The sequence below is a fragment of the Cyprinus carpio genome, chromosome A17, assembly GCF_018340385.1.
Source record: "Cyprinus carpio isolate SPL01 chromosome A17, ASM1834038v1, whole genome shotgun sequence".
Lineage (NCBI taxonomy): Eukaryota > Metazoa > Chordata > Actinopteri > Cypriniformes > Cyprinidae > Cyprinus > Cyprinus carpio.
In genome coordinates this window covers 20,297,292-20,324,733 of record NC_056588.1, presented here as the reverse complement: position 1 = coordinate 20,324,733, position 27,442 = coordinate 20,297,292, and the positions used below count along the sequence as shown (strand labels likewise).

The window sequence follows — 27,442 nt, the reverse complement described above, 5'->3', positions numbered from 1 at the left end:
ATACTGTTCTTTTGAACTTTCTATTATCACAAAAACAAAAAAAATCCAGAAAAAATATACATTATGGTTTCCACAAAAATATTAAGCAGCACAATTGTTTTTAACAATGATAATAATAAGAAAATGTTTCTTGAGCATCAAATCATTATATTAGAATGATTTCTGAAGGATCATGTGACACTGAATACTGGAGTAATGATGCTGAAAAATCAGCTTTGCCACCACAAGAATAAATTACATTTTGTAATGCACAAATTATGCTCACTGTTTTAATACTTTAAAATGATTTTAAACCTGTAATAAGGACTGTAAAAAGACTGAACAATCAAACATAACTTTATCCACAAACCTCACACAAACTCAACCATCATACATCATTTTAAGCTGCAGCCACGGATCTGGACGAGCTCAGAGAATTTAACATCATATATCAGTTTCTGAGAGGATATGTGCATCCCTACCAGGACTCATTTAACATACAACAATGACAAACCATGGTTCCCAGCAAAACTCAGACAGCTCCGTCAGGCCGAAGAGGATGTCTACAGGAGTGGGGACAGAATCTTGAACAATTAGGCCAGAAACACACTGACAAAGGAGAACAGGGTGGCTAAGAGGAGCTACTCGAAGCAGCTGGAAAACGCAAACGACCCTGCTTCAGTGTGGAGAGGCCTGAAAGACATCACAAGCCATCCCCCAGCTCTGAGGCGAATCAACAATTTGCTGAAGACCTGAATGAGTTTTACTGCAGATTTGAAACTCCTGGTCTCACACCCCACACCGTTCCTGACCAACTCTCTACACAAACATTAACACCTCCCGCAACACCCCCTCCCCTCATCCTGCACTTCAGAGCAGTGAAGATGATGTGCGTCAGGTCTTCAGGAAACAGAAGAGAAGAAAAGCATCAGGCTCAGATGGTGTTTCACCAGCCTGTCTGAAAACCTGTGCTGACCAGCTGGCCCTCATCTTCACACAGATCTTCAACAAATCACTGAAGCTGTGCAAAATCCATTTCTGCTTCAAATGCTCCAGCATCAGCCCCATCCCAAAGAAACCCAAAATCACAGGACTTAATGACCTGTGGCTCTAACATCTGTGGTCATGAAGTCGTTTGAAAGACTGGTGTTGGCCTATCTGAAGGACATCACTGGACTCTTACTGGACCCCTTGCAGTTTGCTAACCAAGCAAACATGTCTGTGGAAGATGCAGTCAACATAGGGCTGCATTATAACCTACAACATCTGGACAAACTAGAGACTTATGTGAGGATCCTGTTTGTGGACTTCAGTTCGGCTTTCCATACAATCATCCCAGCACTCTGTTCCTAGCTCCATCTGTCAATGGATCACCAGCTTCCTGACAGATAGTGAGACTGGGGAAATTCATGTCGAATAACTGCACCATCAGCGCAGGCGCTCCTCAGGGATGTGTGCTCTCCCCACTGCTCTTCTCCTTGTACATTCGGATTTTTCAGTCCCGCTCCACAGAAATATATCTTATCTGGTCCCACTCCCAACCGCGACATTCATGTTTTGTCCCGCTCCCGCCCGCAAAACCACACATAAAAGTAATCTATATAGATTTTTTTTTCAGTGCATCGAAGAAATTTACATGAAATGGTTCTGTAACATCTCCTAAGCTTCACAACATCCCAGCATAAACACTCCCGATAAAATATTTGTTATTTAGGCTAAGCATCAACAGTCACAAACCACTGTTATTCTGAACAGAAAAGAAAGCATGGGCTGCTGAGTGCATGGTTTGGCATGGCAGAATGCGAGCAGCGCGCTTCCTTTATTAACACTAAAAGCTGACATCTCAGTTAATCGCGATCTCAAAAAGCTCTGCTATAACACAATAAATATATGCACAATGAATCTTTCACAGTGTCTACACTCCGTGTGTTAAAATGAGAGAGAGAGAGAGAGAGAGAGAGAGAAAAGTGTGTGTGTTCTAAATGACAATTTTCCTAAAATATCACATTCTCCTATTCCTAAAATAAGAAATACCCCAATATATCGTCTTGCTTACAGTATCGCAATATATCGCAACCTCTGTATCGTGATGCGTATCGCATCATCAGATTCTTGCCAATACACAGCCCTAGTAACCTAACCTGTTAATATGGGTGTAAAAATATATATATGCACCGTTTACATTTGCAGTGTGAAACAGACCTTACTTTGTGCAAAACTATAAAACAAGGAAGCTTTGCGGTGATCACTTACAGTTTTTGAAGCTCATCGAAATGTGATACTGTTGTAGCCTAAGAGGAGGAACAAAGAAAAGACTCTTAAAGATGACTGTCCACCAACAAGCAGAGACAGATTCAGCTTCATCCAGCAGCCCACACACATACCTGAGTGTTAAGCTGAGTCTGAAGATTATCAATCTGAACTTTCAGCATTTTGTTTTCTTTAAGAAGATCCTATAAATGACAACGTTGTGTGATGATCTGCAGCCATATAACACACACACATTCTTCTTTAGAGTTTGAGGAGTACAGTGATTCCTCAGGTACCTGGACTTGTTCCTGTAGCTGGTTGTCAGGCTGCATGGTGTGCTGAGACGCCTCCAACAGCTGCATGACCTTCTGCTCCAGATGCTTGACCTTCTGCTGCTCCTGCTCTTTAAAGATGAGCGTGTCCTTCAGGCTGCTGTGGAGAGTCTGGATCTCCTTGTTTTTATTGGTTATCTCGTTTTCCACAGCCATCATTTGATTCTGCAGCTCTGAGAAGACACAGAAGACACTGGTTAAGTGGGGTGCGCAGAACACTTGATGTCTGTAAGGGTGTGTGTGTGTGTGTTTCTACCTTGTTTAGCATTCTGAAGCTTTTCTCTCTCTGCACTCACGTTGTGCAAATAGTTCTGCAGCTCTTCCCAACGACGTTTCGCATCCTGCAACAAAAGATACAAAACAGTTTCAACTCAATAGGGATTAAGTAGCCAAATGTAGTGGCGCTACACACAGATGCTACATTTTAGAGACATTAAACAGAAGCTCAGTTGTTTTCAAGAGTTCCTGTAACAAGCTAATTCTGCCAACATGCAGTGTTGTAAGGAAAATGGAAATTGAAAATTTTTAAATACAAATCAGAAGTGCGTAAAGTAAGCAGAGGAAATAGTCAAACACACTTTTCTAAAGATTCCCGTAGGGCTGCTCGATTATGGCAAAAATCATATCATCATCAACATCATCAAATTTTACTGATTTGCACGTCCAATTGGGCTTTTCGGAGGAGTGAAAGCGCACCGCTGGAAAGGGGGCAGTTTTCTTTGTGCAATTGTGACTGCATTTTTTACAATTATGAGTAGCTGGGCAAGCGACGCTGGTTTTAAAACAGCTTTCAAAATTCTTCAATTGAACGTCAATTGGCACAGCATCTGAACATGACTGTTTAAACTAACATCACACTTCTAATCTAGTGCAAGGTAGTTAGCTACATATTTTATACACATCATAAAACTTTTTAAAATGTTTCTTTTATACATTTTGTAAATGCCTTGTTCGGTGTTCTAATAAAAATGGGACTCATTGGATGTTAAATAGTTAAGTTGTTAAAAGATGTGTATTGTGCAAGGCTTTGTGACAATAATAGGACAGGCACCTCCAGCTGGGACACATTTTGCTTGTAGTTGACTTCTAGACTCTTCCGTTGCAACTCTTCCTGCTGCAGCTTGTTTTTGGTCTCTGCTAGCTCTTTCATCAGGCCGTTGCATTCTGAACGCAGTTTATTCAGCTCGGATGACTGCCTGAAAACACACATTAAACGTAAACCATCCAAGTATGCAAAAGCTTGTGGAAATTTTCAGTGTTTCCACCAATCCTGACACTTAAGTGCCTGAAAAGTCCAAGTGTCAACATGGAAGTGCTCTTAAGTGGCCATAGCATGAGGAATTACATTAGGACTCACTTGGACTCCATTTGGTTGGTGGTGGAGCATCTCTCCACAGCATCCCTCAGGATGCTGTTTTCCTGCTGCAGTCGAGCGATCTGACCGTCCAGCTGTTCTCTTATCTGTTGGAACTGCAGAGAGAAAGTTCATTTGTCATTGGATGTTCTTACACATAAAAATACCACATCAAGCATGCTTTCTTATGCTCTATTATGACTAGAGCCCGACCAATATATCGTTTTGCCAGTTTTATCGGCCGATATGAGCCTGTCGCCGATATATCGGTATTGGCAAATATGCCACTGATTTGAATTGTTTTTTTTACAGAACATATAACGCAGATAAAATGCTTGAAATGTTGTAATTACTTAGTTTGGTAAGATCTAGTCCACTAATCTACAATTTGCCTTCTGCATGACTTTTTAATCGGTCATCAAGATTGATTACCTTAATCTGCATCTCCTGGTAGCTCTGAGCTTTCACCTGCATGATGTCTTTCTCTCTGGCAACACGATGTTCATGCAGCACAGACTCCACACGGCCTGTCTTCTGCTTCTCAGCTTGCAGTTCCTGAAGTCACATTCAATAAATTACTACCAAGCTCATTAAAAAGTTATATTTCTATTTTCTATTTTTTGGCACTTTGCAAAAAAAGGGCTTGAAATGAATAAAAAGTAATAAGTCAGAAAACGTAAAAAATAGTTTTATTCAGAACCTTTTTTCTCAAATTAATTTAAATATTATACAAGTAGGTTTAGTTTATATGAGGTATGCCAATTTTGCAAAATTTTGGTAACATGTCTTAATAGTGTTTACAACCCTGAGATGATTATTTTCTAGTAATAAACAAAGTAAACCTAAATATTTAATTAATTAATTAACTAACCAATAAACCTTATTCATGGAAAGCACCACACACATCAAAACCTGTTACTCACATCAGGAAATATAAGTGAAATAAATGACTAACCTGGCTTAACTGTTTGACTTTGCCCTTGGCGATAGACACCTCCTCCTGTAGCGTGCTCAGAAGACGATCTTTCTCTGCGAGCTGCTGGGCCGAGGGCTCAAACTTAGCTGCAGACTGAGAAAGCGAAACCAGAAAAATCATCAGAAATCTGACAACTCAAGCTTTCACTATCAAACATATTTCATTACTCCATGATGGCAAAAAACACTAAACGAAAAATAAAAGTCAACCTAATCCTCTAACCTTATACCAGTTGTCCAAAGCGTTGGGACTCTTGTTTCGGAGCAGCGAGACGAGACTGACCACATCAGAATCTGACAGCACAAGTCCACTCAGACTGGCCTGCAGCTCCTTGAGCTTCACCTCAGAGTTCTCTGCACAAAAACAGACACGTATCAGCCTCCTGCTCACAATTTCAAAACCCTCCGTATCCAGTATTTTAGGGGATCATAGGTTTTGCTGTCTCTTAATATGCCTTCTTGAGGCCAAATTCTAATGCAGCATTGATGACATCCTTTGTAATTTCAAGATGGTGGAGAATGGGGGGGGGAATGCTGATTATGAATTTACTTATAACTCATTCAACATGGAAAAGCATCACTAAAAATGTTCTAAATAATTCAAATCTGGCTATATTCCCCATTCTGTGTGCTACTGTAAAAACACTGTATTAAAAGACGCCAAGTACCTTTGTTAGTTTCGCTCTTCTGTTTCTTGCCATGTTTGGTGGGTGCAGGAGCAGGGGGTGGAGCCTCATTGTTTTGGTTGTTCTGGTGGTTTGTCGAGATGGTGGAGTCAGTCTGAGTGACTGGGGCTGAGGACTGGACATGTGCCTCATCCACTGAAACAAACATGACCACAGGAATTATTGAAGCAATACTTTACACAAAACTAAAATCATTTACTCATCATGTTGTTCAATTTTTAAAACTTGGAAATTAACAGGTTTGTGGTAAAAATGCTACCAAAATGAACAAAAATGCCCCACAAATTCAAGATAACGGGGCAAAACAAATAGCCCCACACAATTAAACTGCTGTCGTGATTAAAGCTGAATGTTTAAATGAAGGAAAAGCATTACTGTGTATGCGCTCTCTGACTGAATTCTCTCATTATAAACAACAAACTGCAGATATGATGCAAGTAAGAGATTAATTTAGCCTATTAGAAACTTTAGTGATTGTAATTTGCGTTAGAATAACATAGTGCCTTATGATTGATGGAATCCAGTCATAAAAATGGAATTTACTGTATAACCGGGAATGTCATAGAATTTGTCCAAGATTAATCAATTAGTAGTTCATTACATTTATGGGCTTTACAAAACCTTGCCGTATATCTAACAGACCAGATGCCCACTTTATTGATTCACTGGCATTTCCTTATGCTCTCACCAATGACTCATGACCAATTTTAACCTCTCTAGTTTGTCTGATTTTGGCTTATTCTTACCTGTGATGATAGGTTCCACCTTCTGCTTCTTCTTTCTACGCCCACTGCCGCTAGAGGCAGTTGGTGGTGCTGCTGTGGCAACAGGGGCAGCTCCGACCTTTGCCTTTAACTCCACCTCGATGATCACAGGCTCCTTCTTCACCACAGGAGGAGACAGATCAGGCTTGACCTCAGGTGGATGCTCTTCTGTGAGAAATAAAGAGTCAGGCATCTTTAGAGAGAAACATGAGAAGAAGTGTTCTGGGTGGTTGTTAGGGTAATGATGGTGGTTGTCAGGGTGTTCTGAATGGTTTTTGAATGGTTCTGATTGATTTTTAGTAGTGATGCACTGGAATTTCGGCATCTGGAAATATTTGGCAGAACTGCAAAAACCAGCTGTGCATGTATGCAAAGTGCTTGCTTCATAACTAAAGTATACTTTTAGGCTTTACGGTTCACAAGCTGGATTGCCCTCGTGAATGAGAACATTGCACATTTTCAAGGAGCAGTTGCATAAGACATATTCCTATTTGTAGGTAGTACACTCACCAGACTCACTCTTCTGCTTCTTGGCTTTCTTTTTGCTGGTAGTCTCAGTGGGGGCAGGGGGCGTGGCCTGACGCTGCGGTGGGCTGGACTGTTTGGTCAGGGGGAGGGGCGGCTCCTTACGGACAGCAGGTTTGGACCCATTGACTTCTGGTTCTTCTGAAGTTGGAGGAGTAGTTGGGGTTGTACGGGAAAGGGGTACAACCGTTGGGGCAGCAGCTGGAGCAGCAGTTGGAGAAGCTTTTGGCTTTTTCTCTTTCTTTTTCCTCTCTCTTATCCCAGATGGAGGTTCTGCCAGGACCGGAGCAGCAACAGGTGGACTCACAGGCACCACCTCAGAATCTTCATCATTCAAGGTAGGGCTAGTGGCATCAGATGTATCGAAATCCCTCAGGTCTTCCTCTGACTCGCCGCCCCCACCTCCTCCCAATCCACTTCCACCAGTCTCCTTCTTCTTGTTCTTCTTTTTCTCGATCTTTTTACGAGTATCGGGCTTGGCGGGAGGCAATTTGAGGTCTCGTTTCTGCCGGGCCAGAACCTCATCGTAGGAAGTCTCTTTCATGAAGAGCCAGAAAAAGAGGAACATGAGAGCAATGACCAGCGACGGTGCCAGGATGAGAAGGTACTGTGAGTCAGCCATGTCCAGTGCCATTCTTGAAAAACGTAATAAAGAACAGAAAGACAGAATTGAGCACAAATGTTCAGTCCAGCAGGATGCATGACAATAGGGCCAAACAGCCACTTGACAAATGTAATCTACAAAGAATCAAAATTGGTCGAAATATGAACATGAATAAGGGAATAATATCAAGAATTCTTAACCAAACCAGATGGCCACTGGATGGGAAATGAGCCAAACTAAACAGTCAAATTACACTTCAAATAAATTTTTCCCAATGATGATTTTCAGCATTTTAGGTCCGAGGTCCCCAACCACCGGTTCTGCAGTACAGGGCCATGGAAGTTTTGCTACTGGCTCGCAAGAATGTTCTGGGAAAAATGTGTATGACACTCTGTTATTTATTGTGCATTAATGATTGTTCTAATTATTCCGTATTTTCGTTTGTTGTATGCTATTGCTATGAAGCAGGAATTTGACAATTTCATGTAAATCAAGACCACGGCCACACAAAGCCAGAGCTTTCCCTATCCGATCTTTTTTTTCTCCCTTGTCTCAAGAAATATCTGCGTCCACACGAAACCACGAAACCGAAAACACAAGGGTGATGTTTTCAGATTTATCCACTCTGGGACCCGGTTTAAAAAAATATTGGTTTCACTCTCCCAAAACCCCGGATCCGTGTGTACGAAACACCTATACGATACAAAATGTATGCGTATACAGCTTAACGTGTCTCTGTGTGGACGGGGCCTAAATGTTAAATTATTAAACTAATGATTGTTCTGATCTGTCATAGGCTATACTACGGTTTAAACGAATCGCAGTTGATCCGTGATACGTACGGACCAGGCCCCACAGTTCAGGCACGCATGTGATTTGCAGATTAATTTACAAATTTACAAGTTCAAGCAATTTTTAAAGCACAAGAAGCAGCGAAAGAACTCCATTCATAACTCATGCACTGTTTTCAATGTGTGCACAGCAGCTGCACTCATTACATCTTGCAGCTGCAAAACCACAAACATAGCTGCTAACAGTTTGCCAACAATTATTTGTAAATATAAGCCTAATGAGACAATAAGAGTGACACCTGTATTCAGCAGCAGAGTGTACATGGGGATATTGCTTTTGTAGCATCTAATTATAAGCAACAGAACTACAGGTAAACCACATCAGATTACCCCTCAGAATCGATATCATTATCATATTAAACATCTTGAGATAAAAGTTGTGTATTGTTAGTTGCTATCCATTTATACTTTCAGCAGGCAATGCATAACAGAATGCCTCAAGCAAAGCAAAATCATCACACTTTGGCACACTTATTCAGCAAATTGCATAAGATGTTCTAATATGGCCAACCAAAAGTATTCACCGACTGCCCTGGAACGCCGCCTCCTCTGTGGTTGACTTTTACTTGCTTCTCTTACTCTAAAAATCACACCTAATCACCTCCTCTATATTTCTGGCTTGTTCGTTCCACCTCCTCCCTTTCACAGTGGTATGATCCAATTAGTACGTGTGCTGAGGGCAGCAGTCTTGGTTTACTTATTGACATCAAGCTAAGCACCCGTGAGCGGGCGACACTCCCTCACACACGTCCACTTTTTCCACCGAGAACAGAGACTGTAAATGAGCAATATGATCACTGAGCTAATCAAACAAAGCTAAAACAGGCTCTATCATATAAAATAAACAGCATTTGTTTGCTGAACAGATGACACTGTGGAGCTATGCAAAGCCAGAGTGGTCATTCAAGACACCCTTCGCTAACTCAACTGACATCCTAAACTCAAGTGCAGAGGGGCTTTGCAAGCAACAAAAATATCCAGCCGGGAAAATATCACTCGAGTACGCTGATGCAGAGTGGTCGCAGATCTAAAAACGGCACTGACTCCCCCTTTAATGATAATCTATACAAAACTTAGCCATTAAAAATCTGACATTACCTCTGACATTAAAGCCAGTGGAAGAAAACAGCATCCAAAAAATAAAATAAAAATTCCATGACAGTCTGATCAGTGTTATTTTAGTATCAATATACTATTATAGTTTTTGTTAATATTTTGATTTAAATTCAATTTTTATATTTTCGGTTTTCATTTTAATTTTAGGTAAAGTTTTATTAATTTTTAAGTTTTATTAATTTTATTTTATTTAGTTTTAGTAATTTTAGGAAACTAAAAATGAGAAATGTTTGGGAATTAGATGTGTGTTTTTTTTTTAATTCAGGTATTTTTTTATTTATTTAAAGAAATGCAATATTGAAATGCAAGAGTGTTTAATTATGACGAGGCAACAAGGAAAAGATGGCCTCTTAATGGAAGCCATAAAAGTGGACATGGTTGAGTGCTTTCATACAAAATGTGAAGCAAACAGAAACAGTGCACTGTTGTATTAGATGACATGTCTGGCTGAATTCTGCCTTCAGGACAGTGACAAGAAGCAGCAGGTCCTGGAACGGCGTTTGCTCTGTGTCTGACTGGAGTCTGATCAGTTCAGCGTGTCCAAGAGATTCACTGTGTTGGGAATATGGATAAGCCGATTACATTACGAATACATTTAGGTTCACCATTCTACTGCAATTTCCCAGGAGTCCTTAAAGAGGCCATCAGTCTCCAATTTCCGGTCACATCTCACAACGTTACTTAGCCAAAAGAAACCATCTCCATGAAAGATGCATATGAACTCTTTATTTATAGTATGTCATCATGTTCTTAACAAGCAGATGGTCCCATGACAGGCCGAGATAGAATCAGGGTGGAACTGGAATGCATGTCATTTACAAAAATCTGTGTGTGCACATTTATTTAATTTTGTCTGATCGGATTGTGCTTTCAGTTACTAGAAAAAAAAGTGTAGTACTATTAGCTCTGCTTAAAGCATTTTGCAAGGTTTAAAAGCACTAAATGTTTAAGCAATATTTTCCACTGATGATATTATTATTTTTTTTACAGAACTGGTTATTGATTATATAGGGTCTACTAATAAATGGTACCATATGGTGAGTACCCAATATGGTTTTCATGAATAATGAATTAAATTAATTATTAATAGCAAAACATTCATAATGAATGTTTTAATGAGCAGATTTAGCTTACGCCTCAACAATCATAATGAATGTTTTATTGCCGTAGTCTTATAATCATGTATTAATTGTGTCAAAAAGCAGAATTAAAACAAAAGATTAAATCCATATCCATTATCAGACACTTAAAAATAATTAGTTTAATTCACACAAAGATTATAATAATGCATATTCTGCATGGGCCCAAGTATTAAAGTTGTCATTAATATCAATAAACAATCATATCAGCTTACATAAAATATTTTTAAAAATATACTAAAATAGAAAACAGTTCTTGTAAATTAAAATAATTTGATATTACGGTTTTATCGTACTTTTAATCAAAAAAAATGCACCCTTGGTGAGCATAGGAGACTTTCGACCCCCAAGCATAGAGTCTTACCGACCCCAAACTTTTGAACGCTGAAATTAATTTAATGTTTAACAATAAATTTATTAGTTCTGATTAAAATGACTACACTTAGTTTGCTTATCAACTAGTCATTGCAGCCCTAATTAGTCAGTTAAAATTTTGATTTAAATGTTAAAAAAAAGCCTACAATATAACACTAGTGAGAAAATACTTATGTGAAAGCATATCAGATTATGGCAAATGCAGGAAAGGAATTTTTAAAACATACAAGACAGGACAAGCAGCTGTTGAGGTGCAAGCTGAATCTGCTCATTGCCCTTACTTGCATATTCCTTGTTAAGTAAGTGGAAACACATTTCTTGGGCTTCACGTGTGTTAGATTCACAGCCCTGTGCACAGAGAACAAAGTGGAGATGGGTGTGGTGCGCTCACTTGCTCTAAACTACGTGTACTTTTTTTTGCCCTGCTAAGAGGAAAATGAAAAACAAAGATGTGAATCACTTAGAAGCACTGCGTCTGTAAACGCTGCCACAGGCTGAGATGTTTAGCAATGGCAAATCTGTCAGAGACCGTTGCTTTATGTAGCTGGTGCTAAGCAAAGTGGACCTATCTGCTCAACAACACAATGCCACACTTCCATCTGGATTAGTAAACACTTCGTCTGGCTATGTTCAAAATACCATACTGCTATACTACTGTTTCTATTTCTGTAGTGTAGCGCATAGTATGAGAACTGCATGCATGGAATACCCATCTGGCCTATATTTTCCAATATGTATATCACAGAGTTTACTAGGATGGGTATTGTATCCCACAATGCAATATGGTCAACCATTTTCAATGTCATAAACCAGATGTAATACAACATATTCCAATTCAAACACATCCAATCAATAGCTGGGTTTCCATCCAAAGCTGCGAATTTAACTTATGCACAAAATTGGAATATCACATAAAACATTTGCGAATAAGCACCGTTTCCATCCAACGAGTCCAACAGAACAAAATCATCACTTCCTGATAAACTGGCACTAAATATTACTAAGAAATGTAGGTGAAGCCACAGAACATGATAATAATTTTCATATATAATAAATTACTTGTGAGCAGACGAAACAATAAACGCGGCCATTGCTTTCGGAGGTGGATACCTGCTGTTTGGGAACGCAGTCGTGTAAGACAGTTCTGACTTTTGAGTCCCTGAACTGAAACAGATCCAGTTTTAATCTATTATTTGTACAGAACTGTTCAAAACATTCAGCCGGTCCCTCAGAAACATGGATGATAAAGATAGGAAAGCTGTTGAAACTAAGGAGGCACAGGAAGTGAAAATGAAGTCATCTACTTGTCTTAATTATGTAAACCTCTCTTTGTTTATTTAAATATACACTTCTCAGAACAACGGTTCAGACAAAGAGAGGAAAATAAGGGTACAACTGGTGCAAAGGCAGCACTGTGAAAACAGCAGCTCCTCACCAATATAAACAAACTTACAGACTTCACAAAATTCTTCAATGACACAATTTTCTGTAATAACATTTTCTATTGAAAGATGGGACTTTTGGGGGGGACTGGACATATGCTTTGTGTTTTAATAAAAAGCCAGTGTTTGAATTTACATCACAGGTGATGACCATGATTAGCTACTCGATGTTGCAAGGTGAATCACAACATCAGAAATTTAGATTTGAAGCAAAAAAAAAAAAAAAAATTGTGCAACAGACCAAAAGACAAAGGTAAAAGACTGTATACGGCAATAAATAAATTATGGATAAATATCAAACTAATTGATTATGCATACAGAAACAAGCCTATATATTCTACATTTATTGCAATATTTATATATATATATATATATATATATATATATATATATAGATATAGAGATATCTAATATAAATATATATATATAGAGAGAGAGAGAGAGAGAGAGATATATAGATAAATCAAAAACTAAAATGTGAAAAAATAGGAATAATAATAACAATAAAAATAGTGGGGGGGTTCCAAAATACATACATATATATATATATATATATACATACACATTGCAATATATACATACAAATATTTAAATAGTTTGAGAGCAAAGGAAGTTATTTGCAGTGCTTCATGGAAGTGGGTGGATACAAAATAGCACAATTTGCTTGTTTTGATTGTCTAATTTGTGGAGATTTCTTTGTTGAATATTTGGTAAATGCAGTTTTTCACCAGGAATCCCAATGTAAAACAATTATTTACAAATAATTTTGAAATAATACAGGCTGATGGCTTCAACAAAAGCATATACTATCGATTCACATCCTTGGAGCTCACGGTAGGTCTGTCTTTAAAGCTGTATACTTTTTTTTTTTTTTTTTAAACAATTTCTCATGGTCAAAATGACTGCCATTTTTACTTCCTGAAACCCAACTGTTGCAATCTATGTCATCATCTAAATTTTAGATTTATCTTCCTATTAGAAATGACTGTATATGTTAAAAAAAAAACCCTGCTAGTAGTAGTAAACCCTTAGAAGTGTGCAACACTAGGCATGGATTAAAAGCCACAGCACAATTCTGGTTTCATGAGGTCTGGACGCATGTGTCCCTGTCATAAAGGCTTCCTCCCATTCACTGAGTGTCACGTCAGTGCGCATGCGCAAACTTAAAGCGACTATTAAAAGCCACCCAACTACTGACAGACAATCTTTCCTGTTAGCTACAGCGAAAAACCAGGACTACTAAAGTCAAAACAGGCTCCAGTGGCAGCGATAAGCGTTTCGATGAAAACAAGAGACCAAACAAAAGATTTTTTCACCGTGAGGTGGATATTTACACCAGGTCTACAATAAAGCTCACTCCTTCAAGATAAGATAACAGTAGGGCAGGACAAGGAGCGAAGTCCTCGCTGAAGTGACCGCATGACAGTCGGGATTTAAAGAGGGTCGACCTGTTTACTGAGGAACTGACTGACACTTCACTGACCAGAACACACGACTGACCAACTAACTTTAACCAGCAGCACAAACACAGACTAGTCACGCGTTTCTCAACTCGACAGAGAAAACTGGTGAAATATCACCGCGGGAGAACGAAACCGCAAGTGTTCAGCTCTATCGCACTTATTAGTGTCACGAGCTTAGCTTTAGCTTTAAAGAAAGAGGCGTGGACAGCATCAGCTCGTTCAGCAGGCTTTAAATCCGCACGAATTAACTGACATCGTGAGCTCGCGATCTCTCGGTTCACCGACAGCCTGGATCTCAGGATTTCAGCGTTTAACTCCAAACCCGTGTCCAGTGAAAGGCTGCCGGTGTCCCGGCGGCATGGAGAGGGCTCGGCGGAGCAGACAGCGCGCTAGGCCCCGTGTGATCTGCTCCATGCACTCACGCTTCCATTCGCTGCCACCGTCCGGATATAAACCCGCCGCCGCTTCACGTACCTGCGGTGGTGTGTCCTCGCGAGTACTGTTACTGTCGGGATGTAAAGGCGTTCCGTGAGTGGACGCGCTGTGGACTGTGGCTCCGGGCCGGTTGTTTCGCTCTGGCAGGGTCAGGTCAGTGTGGGCTGAAACGCAGCGAGAGAGAGGAAGACGGAACTGTACCAGGGAGCCCGGGGATGACGAGCTACGGAAATCTCGCGAGAAGTGGCGTTCTGGCTCTTGATGAATGGGCTGGGCTTTACGAATAGTATGATTTGGTGAAAATATGGAGCTCCTACTCAAGAAAGAAACATTCCGAGGCCCAAACTGAGCAAAATTATGCAATTATGTGCAAATGTTATTTACCAAAAAGTGACACGAAATTCTGATAGTTTGTAATGTAAATCAATGATTTTTATATAAGTAATAACAAACGAAAATAAATGCATCTGTGCTCTGATTTGTGTGTGTGTGTGTGTGTGTGTGTGTGTGTGAGAGAGAGAGTCAAGTGCCGCAGTAATATAGCTTTTTATTCACTGCCGTTCAAAATCAGTTTCGTTTTTTAATGATTTTTACTGGAGTCTCTTATGCTCATCAAGGCTGTATTTATTTGATCAAAAATACAGAAAACTGTAAAATATTAAATATTGGTTTCCTACTTTAATATAGTTTCAAATATGATTAATTTCTGTGACGCAGCGCATTACTCCAGTCTTCAGTGTCACATGATCTTCAGAAATCATTCTAACATACTGATTTATTAACAGTGTTGAAACTGTTGTGCTGCTTACTTTTTTAAAATTCTTTGATGAATAAAAGGATAAAAAGAATTGTATTTTTTCAAAATAGTAGGGTACATCGGGGTTAAAGGCCCACCTAAAAAATCACGCCTAAAATGTATAATTTATATATTTATTTATATATTTATATACTTGTTCAAAACTTTCTGCTTATTTTGAAAAAAGAAAATACACTGTTCAGTAAATACACTATTAAAATATGTTAATATAAAAATATATTTTAAAATACAGAAACAAAATCATTACAATAAGTAAAGATTTTGAAAGTATTGAAGGAGATCCAATAATAATTGAATATATATTTACAGTAGTAACAACAAATATTTTATGATATGATATGATTAATATGTTTTTAAATATGATAGTTTCATTCTAAACATGGTGATAATCTCTAATATGGACACCCAACATAATATATGAAATTTACCATCTGAATGTCAACAAATGGAAAAGTCAGTCATCTATTTATTATCATTTTAATTACTGAAAGCAGGGGCACTTTTTACCCCAAATACCATACAAAAACTATTGCTTTAATTATCTTAAACAAAACTGAAAATCAGAAAACCTTTGTCTCAATTTTAGTGCTTCTCATTTGCTACTTAAATCTACAACATAAAATATTAGATCAAGTATCATCTTTGCGCTGCTGCGCGCCACCACATCAATTGAACAGACAAATATACACGTGCATCTTGAAAAGCAAATGTTCTGGAAAGTGCTTCACCATGTTTTTATGCCATCCAGTGGTTTAGATGAAAATAATAATGGCCTTTAGCCCCGTTGTACCCAAATCTTTTCTAACAATATATCTTTACTATCACTTTTTACCCATTCAACACATCCTTGCTGGATAAAAGTATTAATTTCTTAAAAAAAAAAAAAAATTAAAAAGATGAAAAAAGAAACAATTTATTGACCCCAAACTTTTAAATAGTAATGTATATTGTAACACAAAATTTCTATTTTGAATAAACACTGTTCCTTTTAACTTTTTATTTACCAATGAATCCTGGAAAAAGTAGGCCGCCAAAAAATATGAAGCAGCAAAAATGTTTCCAACATTGATTATAAATCAGCATATTAGATTGAATTCTGAAGGAAGACTGGAGAAATAATGCTGAAAATTCAGCTTTGTTTCACAGGAAATTATATTTTAAAGTACATTAGTATATTTTTGTATATTTATAAGTTTATTTTTGATCAAATAAATGCAGCCTTGATGAAAGAAACGTCTTTAGAAAACATTAAAAAACGTACTGCCCCAAAGCCCCCCCCCCCCAAGTTCAAGACATGATTATGGCCTTGATGCATATAAATATAATTTCTGAATACCAAAATGCAACAATTCTTCCCAATAACACGTCTTAGTAAGAAGATTATGATAAAAGAGCTTTTTAATTTGTGGAGATGCAGTGGCTGCAAGATGTACAAATAAACCTTCATGATATTTTACATTTTAACCTGATTTTCAAAAAATAAAAAAGTACATCTTCATGTTGAAATATTAATATCATTATAAAGGTCATTATTTTGTTAACTTTATAAAAATCAATAGATTTCACAGAATGAAGACACATGTACACAACTCGAAGGTGACATTTTAATAATTAAACTAAAAGGCCTTTTACTAGCTAGTTGCTACAAATTATGAACTATAAGCCAGATGACAGAATGCAAGCAGTAGATTATATTGTTGATAATTTAGAGGCTTTACAAATCCACCTATCAAATGTGTTACAGAAGACTTTATAGGGTTATGTGCAGATAAAAGGGTGAATTTGCCTGTTCAAGTCTCACTGGCCTAGCAAGCTAGACTGACGGCTGCTAGTATTACTGATACTGGCAGAACACGTTCTGACTCAAGCAAAATATCAAACTGTACCTGAGACCTTGGTAGTAAAAGCTGGGTTGTTTACTTTACTTCAGACCTTGAGTTTGTGTCTCTCCACTTGTCTGTGAGTGTTCCAACAGTCTATGCACAAGGGGCTCAAAAAACATAGACTTATTGAGTGAATGATTCACTGCTTCATTCATAACTTGTGTTGTTCTTAAACGAATCTCTGTTTTTAATGAGTTGGTTGGATGAGATGCAAGACCTGCTGGTGTGGTTTTTCCAAATATCAGCACATCTATGATCACCAGCTGTCAAGCCAAAGGTGTGGGAATATTTGGAACATCAGCACTCTTTCTTATGTGTTATTGCTTAAATATATACAACCCACAAATACAACAACTCAAAATCTCAGACGATAACATGTACGATAGCCTTCTGATTGTAAGACATTTGCATTAAAAACATTGGCACAATGAATGAACCACGGTGAAACTTATTTTATATCAGTTTATATCAACTCAAAGTGGAACACATGAACCTCATATGGTTTTGGTCTCATTCACTTTGGTCTCCCTGGCTTTGTTCAAGGAGTGCATTTTGTACAGATGAAATCCATCACACTTATTCCAACCCCACCATACCACTCCTCGCCCCAGATGTAGGCTCACTGGATCCAGGCGTGAGTTTCGGCTGTCTGCAGCAGTCCGGTGGCTAGGCGATAGACTGCCCTCTGTTTGACAGTGGCAGGGTCACTTTAATGCTTGGCCTGTTATTGCTGTATACACAACACATTATCTCCTCTTATGAAAGAACAGGTTCATGTTTCATGTTTAACAAAGATGGTCAGTGTAAGATGTTAGCGTATATGCAAATATAATTCAACGAGCTGAGTATCTAACATTTATTGCCTGCTGTCTTCAAGTGAGGTATAATGCTTCCAACGAGGCTGTTTTGGAATGTGACAGCGTCACCTAATCAGGGAGAAATTTACTTATATGTGGCATAATTATACATGCAGCTGAGCATGTTTACAGGCCTTCTCAATCAAGTCAGAAAATACGCTCAGTGTACTGTAATTTGCTGAGCTTTCCACAAAATACACAAATTGACTGAATGTTTCTGGTGTAATTAGGCTAATACCTGAACGTAAATGTGGCATTGCTCCTCATGTAAATTATATTTCACAATAATCAAATTTGCATTTATTCTGAGTGTCCTACTCTTGGTAACCATGGCTGTTATGAAAGCAAATTCTCAATACAGTAACCTAAAAATAACTTTTTCCTACTGTATATCTGTGACGCAGCAGAAACACCGTCAAATGTGCAATCATAACTTTTTCTTGAAATCAAACCTACTTACATGCTGCTTATGCATGTGGTGCAGTACAGATCTAATAAATGTATAATCATGCCAAACAAAAGCCTCAAAAGAGCCTCCAACAAAAGGATGAAACGAGGAGAAAAACACCCAAAAACAACAACAAAAAAACATTACTCATAATACATAATATACATTACAATACCACACTTCAGAAGAGCTCCTCATTTTGCAGCAGCTCCTAGAAACAGATCAAAGAGAAGATTATTTAATTAATGACAGAACAACAGAATGAAAAAAGGCAGACAGATAACAGGTAATCACCTGTATGGTGTCCAGATGTTTGTTGATAGTGAACACATCCAGCAGAGGCTCAAGAATACTGGAGCGTAACCGCCGCTCCCCACCTGCAGTCTTTGTGTAGTTAAAGACCCCAAACATAATATGCTCATTTCTGTTTACAACAGCATACTGACATTATGAGTATAGTCAACATAGTTTATTACAAAATTTAGGCACAGCTTTATGGGCAAAAAAAGGAACTGTCACTTAAAACACCCAATCAAAACTTTTTTTTGACTTAGGCTTTAGTAGGGCAGATGCAGAAGCCAGGCAATAGTATCTACAGACAGAGAACATTTCATTTGATATTGTTAAATCGCATTTATAATATATGTATTACATGTACAGGTTTAATTATTGTATTTATAAATATACATTCATATCACTTATCTGAAACGGAACTGAGACACAAATGACCTCTGAGATAATGCCTATTTTGAGTATTTTTATGAGCACATTTAGGTGGAGTTCCTATACAACTACTTATAATGTGACTTATCACATGAATCCAGAATCCTGGAACTAAAGCAAAAACTTGAAAAAGAACCCTGGAAATGGATTACACCACCATCAGGACAGTGCTGAACTCGGGGACACAGCTGCTGTATGTACTCCAGGCCCTTCTTCTCACTGAAGTACTTCCTCAGAATGGCAGTGAATGTGACTGACTGCACACATAGCTCAGTGGAAAGAAGCAGCTGTAATTCTGAACTAAATCAGATCAAGCTGTGTGCACAATCTCTAGCAATAGTTGACCCGACGGTAGTTGCTCGCATTTCAGCCTGTCTGAGTGACATTTCTAGCTGGATGAATGACCATCACCTTCACCTCAACCTTACTAAGACTGAACTGCTGGTAGTTTCAGCTAACCCATCGTTTCATCACAACTTCTCTATACAGCTGGGTTCGTCAACCATAACTCCTTCCAGGACAGCCAGAAACCTAGGAGTTTTGATGGATCATCAGTTAAGCTTCACAGACCATATTGCTACAACGACCCGGTCCTGCAGATTTGCCTTATACAACATTAGGAAGATTAGACCCTTCCTGTCAGAGCAAGCCACCCAACTTCTTGTCCAAGCTCTTGTTCTCTCCAGACTGGACTATTGTAATGCTCTCTTGGCGGGCCTTCCTGCATGTACTATCAAGCCTCTACAACTCATCCAGAATGCAGTAAGCGAGAGTGGTCTTCAATGAGCCAAAAACAGCTCATGTTACTCCTCTCCTCATCAGGTTACACTGGCTACCAGTGGTAAGGTACTGATGCTTGCCTACAAGACGACCACTGGCACGGCGCCAACATACCTAAACTCACTAGTTCAATCTGCGCCCTCCAGAAGTTTGCGCTCTGCAAGTGAACGACGCCTTGTGTTGCCATCCCAAAGAGGTTCAAAATCACTCTCACAGACTTTTTCCTGGACTGTGCCCAGCTGGTGGAATGACCTCCCGATCTCAATTCGAACAGCTGAGTCTTTACTCATTTTCAAAAAACATCTAAAGACTCATCTTTTTCGCCTGCACTTAACCAACTAATACTAGTACTTACCCTTTCTTTTCTTGTCTATCATATTCAAAAAAAAAAAAAAAAAAACCCTGGCTACGTGTTCTGTACTAGACTAACTGAGACTTGTCATAACACTTGTATACCGTTGTTGTTCTCTTGTTGATCTGATTGTTTCTACTGTTCTCATTTGTAAGTCGTTTTGGATAAAAGCGTCTGCTAAATGATTAAATGTAAATGTAAATAGTTTTAACTTACAGCTTGTACACGTGTGACGCAGATGCAGATGAAGATGCTGACACTATTTTAAAAGAGTTGTACAGTGAGTTATCAGTTTTGATTTAAGATTAAATCAGGACTGCAGATATCTATCCAGAAAGAAGGTTAGTTAGTTGCATACTGTTGAGGTCTGTCTGAGGGGTTCGTGGTGTGAGAGTGCAGGTGTGACCCTCAGATGTGGAATGCTGGAGCTCCAGGAGAGGACAGATGAACCCACAGAAGAGCCGACCCTGTCTGCTCTTCCACTAATATTCAGCTGGTGCTGAGCTAAGGAAAAAGTGCAGGACAAGTCAACTGATATGGGTTTTTCATGCATATATCTAGTGTTTCCTGCAGGCTTTTGTGAGACTCTGGGGGTGGACATATGTATCTACAGGGGACATGTCCTCCGTAGGAAAATTTTGAACATTTTATGAGTTAAATGTATTAATCTGGTTTTCAGAGCACAATTGAAAAATAATTTTTCGGTCAATACAAATGAGTTTTATTCTGTTCAGTTTGGTTACTGAAAAGGGGTTGGAGTTTTTTTCAGTAATCAAATTGAAGAAGAATAAAAAATTATTTGCATTGACTGAAAAATTATTTGCAAAGTCCCTGGACTTTAATGTGAACTTAAACCTCTTTTTAGTTGTGATAGTTTCTCAGTCCACATCACATTTACACTGGTGTTTTTTAGGGAGCCAAACAATAATAACTAATAATAATAAAGAAGGAAAATAATAAATAGTGGTACAAAGTAAAATAATTAAAGTATTATTGATTATCATGATTATTATAATGCAATATTGTTGTAATACCACTGTGAATTCTGTAATCATTTGATTTTTTTGTTATTATGGGAAGTGTAAAAATATTTTACGTTAATTTTCAAGGTAATGTTTTAAACTATCTAAGTGTTTTCCCTCAGTAAACTCCTGATTTGCTGCTTATTAGTCGTTAGTAAGGTAGTTAATTTTAGGTATTTGGTTGAGTTAAGTGATCTAGAATATGGACATGCAGAATAAGGCAATAAGTACTAATGAACAGCCAATATGCTAGTAACATGCATGCTAATAAGCAACTAGTTAATAGTGAGAATTGGTCCTTAAAATATACTGTTACCATTTGAAACTCTAGCGGGACAGATTAGACTTTGATTTTTACTCAAATTGTTATACAAATAACATTTGCATCTTGTAATTCATTAGTGGTCTCATACTTGACACCCCATGTAAATATTTTTGATATAATACAGTTTAATGTTAGCAAAAGAGATATACACAAATTGTTTTAGTTGCATTACTTGCCGAACAATATTTTCTCCAATTAAAAAACAAAACAAAAACACAAATGTGTTTTAGATGTTGATAAAACTGTTGTTAGATCTGTCAAATCAGTTTCAGTTATCATGTTCAGTTTATTTAATGTAGATTGTACCTTTAGAAAATGGCTTTAGAAAATAACAAAAAAAACCTTCGATACGTACTCTGAAAATAAACCAAATGTGTCAAAGAAATAGTAAAATACTATTGCTAAATATTTCTCAAAATCATAAATTGTATAAAATTATAACAACAAAAAATGTGAGATATTATAGGTACAGTATAAAACACCTTATTCATAACATACGCACTTTTCGCTGAGCAACATAACTTAGGTATTGAACTTCTATTTCACAGATAAATCTAAGATATCTCATCTTAAAATATCGTTATCATAATTCTAAAGTAATAATTAGTCTTTCAAATTATTTAGAGCTGAAATGACTCATTTGCAGTCAACGTTTGCTGTTGTGCCATCTAGTGGTTATATGTAGATACTGCAGCAAAGGAACATTCACCAGGGCAGCGAATTCCACTCCTTTATGTCAAATTATACTTAGTTTAGTTACTCTAATAGTTAACACTAAATAAACATTAGGTACATAAATTATGTTTGTTTATTTATAGTCTTTTACGATAATGTTTAAGTTGGTCAAAGCCCTAAAGCTAGGGTGATCATACGTCCTCTTTTCCCCGGACATGTCCTCATTTTGGACCTAAAAAATGCATCCGCCCGGGATTTCTAAATTACGTTAAAATGTCTGTTTTCTTTATCCCGCTCCCGCTGAATTTCTGACCATTGGTGCCTGCTCCCGCAACATGTGTTTCGCTCCTGCTTTTTTTTTGTGTCCACTCCTTTAAACATTCTAATAAGGAGCCCTCAGTATGCAGAGTACTTAAATCTCTTTTGAATGAGTGTTCTTGCTGTTCACATTCACTTTCGATTTCGCGATCACACACACACTGTGTAAAGCGAGCACATATTTGTCAGTGAGCTCAGGATCTGTTGAGCAGCAAATACTCCATCACCTCCCCTTCATCCATATCTCCATAATCCAAACCCGACTCCTACAACTCAAATCTAACTCCTGCAGCTCTTTTTGGATGCAGGGTTGCCAAGACCGCGTTTTTTCCACAGATTTGGGCTACTTTTAAACTGTTGCCATGGGTTGATTTTCCAAAGTGGGTTAAAGGTTTGAAATACTGCATAAAATACATTTGACTGAAATGCCTGTATTTAAACATTTTGTGCTTGGCCCCTAATTAGCACAGTTTGACGTGATTTGAGCTAACTTTGCAATCTATTCAGTATCTATTCACCATAGGTAGTGTGATTTGTAATTTGTTTTGCTTGTTCAGACATTCACATTCTTCTGTGAAACTTCTTATTTTGGACATACTTTCAATATGTAATATCTGTGATTCCAAATTACAGTGAATATTCACACTGGTGCATTGACTGACAGCCCACACACACACCTCAAAACATTAGCACTGAAGAGTCCCGATGCACAAACCACATAAAGAAGATAATTCCACAAATAACTGCAATTGCAGGTTTCAAACTGAGATGGCGACAAAGGCGCAAAACTTAGTTTGTTCACTAAATCAGGAAACTACGGTTCTGTGTGAGACACTGTTGAGTTAAGTGATTCTACTTTATTATAATATTATCCTCTCTGAATCTACAGTTTGGAGTCAGCATGAATGGCGATGAATGGATCCTCGTCTGTGTTGCTGATGCTGAAGGTGGCGTGTCCATCAGCATCCACTGACACCTCTTTCCCTGTGCAACTGCCCCCACTTTTATCTCCAGAGATGATGTCACAGTATGTACCCTTGGGCAGGCCAGTGTTCAGTGTCACATTTAGTGCCCTGAGACATTAGTCAAATCCAGTTAATGAGCGGTTATGTGCTCATTTGCATTATAACATGTTAATTATTCATGGATTAGAGTTGCAAGTTTCTTACCAATCATCATTGTTGATGACAATGAATCCTTTGCTGCCGCGGCTGAAAGCGATCTGATTATTACCATTGTCCCACCAGTTGGAGAGAGGCTGGTCATTGACAACATTACGATAAATCACCATATTCCTGTGGTGGGGAATAGAGCAAGAGAATCGCTGGGATTTGACACCGAATAAAAAAAGATTTGTCCAGCAGACCTAAAAAACTCACACCTACCTGATTTGACGCCATCTGTGCTCACATATCCACTTGTCCCCACAGGTGGAGTCTGGGTTGATGGGTACTGGCTTAGTGGATCCATTGGCATTGCTTGGAGGGCCCATCCAGTCATTCTGATCCTGTGTTTTATTTCACCAAAACATTATTTAGCCTATTCAGGTTTTCTGAACATTTAGCACACTCATGGCACAACTTAAGGAAAATGTGCTTGTCTTTACTCCTATAGTGCATGATTGCAGAAATTTTTTTTTGTTGGAAAATAAATCATAAAGGTAGTTTGTTTTGTTTAAAAACTTATATGAGGTGGCAACACACTTGCATGTGGCTATATTTAACCCCGCAGCATGACGGCTCACTCACATTTAACAGAGGTTTCCTGCCTTGACCTACACAGACTGAGATTTCTCTGGATTCCCTAAATCTTTTCACAATATTATGTATGGTTGTTGTTAGTGAAAGACCTAAATTCTTAGCGATTTTGCATCGAGAAATGTGATTTTTGATTTGCTTGACACTTCTCTCACAGGCTAAGATGCTCCTTTTAAACCAAAACAAGATCCCTTCACCTATTACCATTTCACCTGCTTACTGAGAACTGTTTCAAAACAGTTTCATTTGGATACTCTTTAACTTTTACACTTTAATTTTGCCCCGGTCCCAACTTATATGGAGTGTGTTGCATGCAGGCATCAAAATCTAAATTTGTTTATATTTACAAAATACATTTAAGTTGGTCATTGAAAACTTTGGAAATCCTTTCTTTGTACTTTTGTCAATTAAATAAAAAGTCCAAGAGAATTAATAAATCACAGATTCTTGTTTTTATTGCATTTTACAAAATGTCCCAAGTTTTCTGGAATTGGGGTTGTAATTTACCTTATTCAAGAAATATACTCATTAAAATGTGTTCATTTTAAAAATGCAGAAACAGTCCTTACTGTAACAATAAATTATGCTTTTACTTAACACATGAGATTGACAATTTGAATCTAACCAACAAACGATCAACAAATGTCATTGTCAACAAATGAAAGTCAATTATTGTGCTTTTAGCTCCAACAATAGGGGTGTGTTTTACCCCAAATACCAAACATTTCATTTTATTATTATTATTATTATTATTATTAAACTGTTGATTTAATTACCTTGAACAAAACAAAGCATGAAATAATTAAAAAGACATTTGTCTCAAAATTTATTGGGTAATTTATTTTAATCCTTCTCATTTGCTACATAAATCTATAATTTAAAAACAAACAATTTTACCTTTCCATTCACAAAATGTCGATCCCAATGGTAGCTAGACATGACTCTGGTCACACCGTATGGATGAGCCAACATGAGCCCTGTAGCGATCTTATAAAGCCTGCAGAATTCACAGTGTAAAACATACCACTCACAGTAGGAATAGTCATAGTTCCTGGACAAAATATTTTACCTAGAATCCCAGAATGTCAGAACAGAAGCTCCTCCAGCACCGTGGCCTCTCTGATTATCATGATTGTCCACAAACACCACAGCTCTATCAGAAGGCATGAAACTCCAGCCCTCTCCCCAGTTCCTAAAACAAATCGCTGTTTACAACTCTTTCAGTAACCTTATTGAACGTGATTTTAGGCACAAGTGACACTTCCTTATTGATAATATCACATCAACTACAGTAAGTAGAAAACTGTAGATTAGCTTAACTTAAAAAAAAAACAATCAGCACTGTAAGCCATTTTTGCAATACTATTGACTATTTATACAAAAATATACAACCGCTCAATGCTGCAGAATGAAAGCTAATAATAATGTAGGTTACTGCTGCATACCTGAGATAGCTTAGCTTTTCTTTGTTCCATTTACGGATGACTGTGCCCAGTTTTGTACTATATTTGAACTCTGTCACTCTTCCAAGTTCAAAATATTCACTGGCTTTAATGGGCTCCCCACCAAAGTCGATCACCTGAAAAAAGCCATTAGTGTTAACGCTTTCAACAACCATTTTAGGTAACTCTGGTCTTGATGAGAAGGTGAGACCTCTTGATAAATGAAGGGCTTGGTGCCTGGAGAAAACCAAGTGGTATTGAGGGTCTTGAGTCTGCCGTAGACGTTAGTAAGGTCTCCAGGCCACATGTGCTTACAAGCATCTACTCTGAATCCAGCCACACCCAGATCGATCAGATTGTTCAGATATTCAGCTACCTTTCCTCTAACATAGTCTTTCTCCAGCGCCAAATCCAGGAGACTCACCAAGCGACAATCCCTGACCTGTCAACATGAAATCAACAAGATGGATTCAACAACAAGAACAAAGTCACGAAGAGTCTACACAGAAAAGTTAAAAGCACTGCTGCAACCAAGAACCTGGAAAATCTCATTGTAGTTTTCAATCTCTTCATTGGCAGTTTTACATTTGTCATCATTGAAGTCCCATGATGAGTAGGGAACAGAAGGGAAGTCCTTCTTGTTGGCGTTGAAGTATGATCCACAGCTGGAGTGAGTGCCCTCTCCACCAGCGGCTCCACACATGTGATTAATCACTGCATCCACATATATGTTCACCTACAGGAAGGAAAAGCAGCACACAGGAGATGCTCCATAATTATTATTTTTTTTTCAGTTGTCTTTGAGGTACGATACTATAAGCCTTAGTTTTGCATTACCCCAACATTATTACAGCGTGTGATCATGTCCTTCAGCTCTGCCTCCGTTCCTGATCTGGAGCACAAGTTGTAGCTGATCGGTTGATACCTCTGCCACCAAGGCTGCCAAGGATTGGACACTACAATACTCTCACTGGGGGGAGAGATCTATAAAATCAAAGACAACTGTTATATACAGTTGTTGTTTTTTTCTTACATTTTAATAACCCTTCATAATTCCAAACCTTCTGTACATATCTAATCTGAAAGCTCTGAAAGTTCCAAACATCGCATTTATCATCCTCTTACTTAAAAATATAGTGCAGGCGAATTTGTGCTGGAATCAATAAGCATTGTAAACATACCTGAACTCCTCCGTAGCCATTCGGTGCCAGGTATCTCTCACATTCTTCAGCTATATCTGCCCACCGCCACTCAAACAGCTGAACAATAGAGGTCCTATTATGTTTAGTGTTTGGGTTGTGCTGGGCAAGACACAGTCCAACAAGTGCAGCCAGAATCAGGAGCTTCATTGTGCCTTTGTCCGGAGGAAAACAGTTTAGGGTGAGTGATCTCAGTGTCATAAACACCGTCCAATGAATGCTGAAAAGCCATCTACAGATCAAGAGACTGCATTGCATGTAAAGTGCTGTTGTTCGTGCAGTGCTTGAACCAGCTGGCAACCTTGAACTGACTCACAATGTTTAAACTGTAATGCGTTGGTAATAATTAATTTTTGTAAATGGTAAAGACAGATGTGTACTTAATAAGCATGTAATGTCTTTTGTTTCTTTTGTTTCTCTACAAGCACACACACACACACACACACACACACACAAACTTCACATGATAATGTTCTTTTTATTTAAAATCTACTTGCTTCAAAAATAAGATTAAATTATACTGCTGAAGAATCTCTTCTATCTAAATCTTGTTA

General features: G+C 38.1%; 2 protein-coding genes across 10 annotated transcripts in view; both read right to left on the bottom strand.

Moving 5' to 3' along the window:
- Nucleotides 1-14,562, bottom strand: part of LOC109107646 (kinectin) — a 30,759-nt gene extending 16,197 nt beyond the window's left edge. For 2 of the 9 annotated variants that reach the window (XM_042774372.1, XM_042774379.1), the window contains exons 1-13: nucleotides 14,330-14,557; nucleotides 6,851-7,500; nucleotides 6,323-6,508; nucleotides 5,559-5,711; nucleotides 5,114-5,244; nucleotides 4,871-4,984; nucleotides 4,348-4,470; nucleotides 3,919-4,031; nucleotides 3,613-3,757; nucleotides 2,818-2,902; nucleotides 2,526-2,734; nucleotides 2,364-2,432; nucleotides 2,233-2,270 (exon numbers count right to left, since the gene is read on the bottom strand). In XM_042774372.1, coding sequence (XP_042630306.1) covers nucleotides 2,233-2,270; nucleotides 2,364-2,432; nucleotides 2,526-2,734; nucleotides 2,818-2,902; nucleotides 3,613-3,757; nucleotides 3,919-4,031; nucleotides 4,348-4,470; nucleotides 4,871-4,984; nucleotides 5,114-5,244; nucleotides 5,559-5,711; nucleotides 6,323-6,508; nucleotides 6,851-7,499 — 2,015 coding nt within the window. In that variant the 5' untranslated portion in view covers nucleotide 7,500; nucleotides 14,330-14,557. Of the gene's footprint in view, nucleotides 1-2,232; nucleotides 2,271-2,363; nucleotides 2,433-2,525; nucleotides 2,735-2,817; nucleotides 2,903-3,612; nucleotides 3,758-3,918; nucleotides 4,032-4,347; nucleotides 4,471-4,870; nucleotides 4,985-5,113; nucleotides 5,245-5,558; nucleotides 5,712-6,322; nucleotides 6,509-6,850; nucleotides 7,501-14,329 lie in introns of all 9 variants that reach the window. The other 7 variants (XM_042774373.1, XM_042774376.1, XR_006162181.1 and 4 more) reach the window with 6 other exon arrangements.
- Nucleotides 14,563-23,327: 8,765 nt separating this feature from the next.
- On the bottom strand, nucleotides 23,328-27,214 carry LOC109107245 (alpha-amylase). Its single transcript, XM_019120520.2, has 10 exons — nucleotides 26,871-27,214; nucleotides 26,527-26,673; nucleotides 26,228-26,425; nucleotides 25,901-26,131; nucleotides 25,693-25,826; nucleotides 25,317-25,439; nucleotides 25,145-25,244; nucleotides 23,876-23,997; nucleotides 23,660-23,785; nucleotides 23,328-23,563 (listed from the first exon to the last, which is right to left on the bottom strand). Exons 1-10 carry the CDS (start codon nucleotides 27,144-27,146, stop codon nucleotides 23,374-23,376), a joined length of 1,647 nt encoding a protein of 548 aa, XP_018976065.2. The 5' UTR covers nucleotides 27,147-27,214; the 3' UTR covers nucleotides 23,328-23,373.
- Nucleotides 27,215-27,442: the final 228 nt, after the last annotated feature.

Excerpts from the sequence above, each read along its gene's own strand:
- LOC109107245 (XM_019120520.2), bottom strand. The coding sequence starts at position 27,146 with ATGCAATGCAGTCTCTTGATCTGTAGATGGCTTTTCAGCATTCATTGG. Across the intron at positions 26,674-26,870 it reads ATGGCTACGGAGGAGTTCAG|ATCTCTCCCCCCAGTGAGAG; the intron begins GTATGTTTACAA and ends TTGATTTTATAG. Across the intron at positions 23,998-25,144 it reads GACATTTTGTGAATGGAAAG|GATCAGAATGACTGGATGGG; the intron begins GTAAAATTGTTT and ends AATAAAACACAG.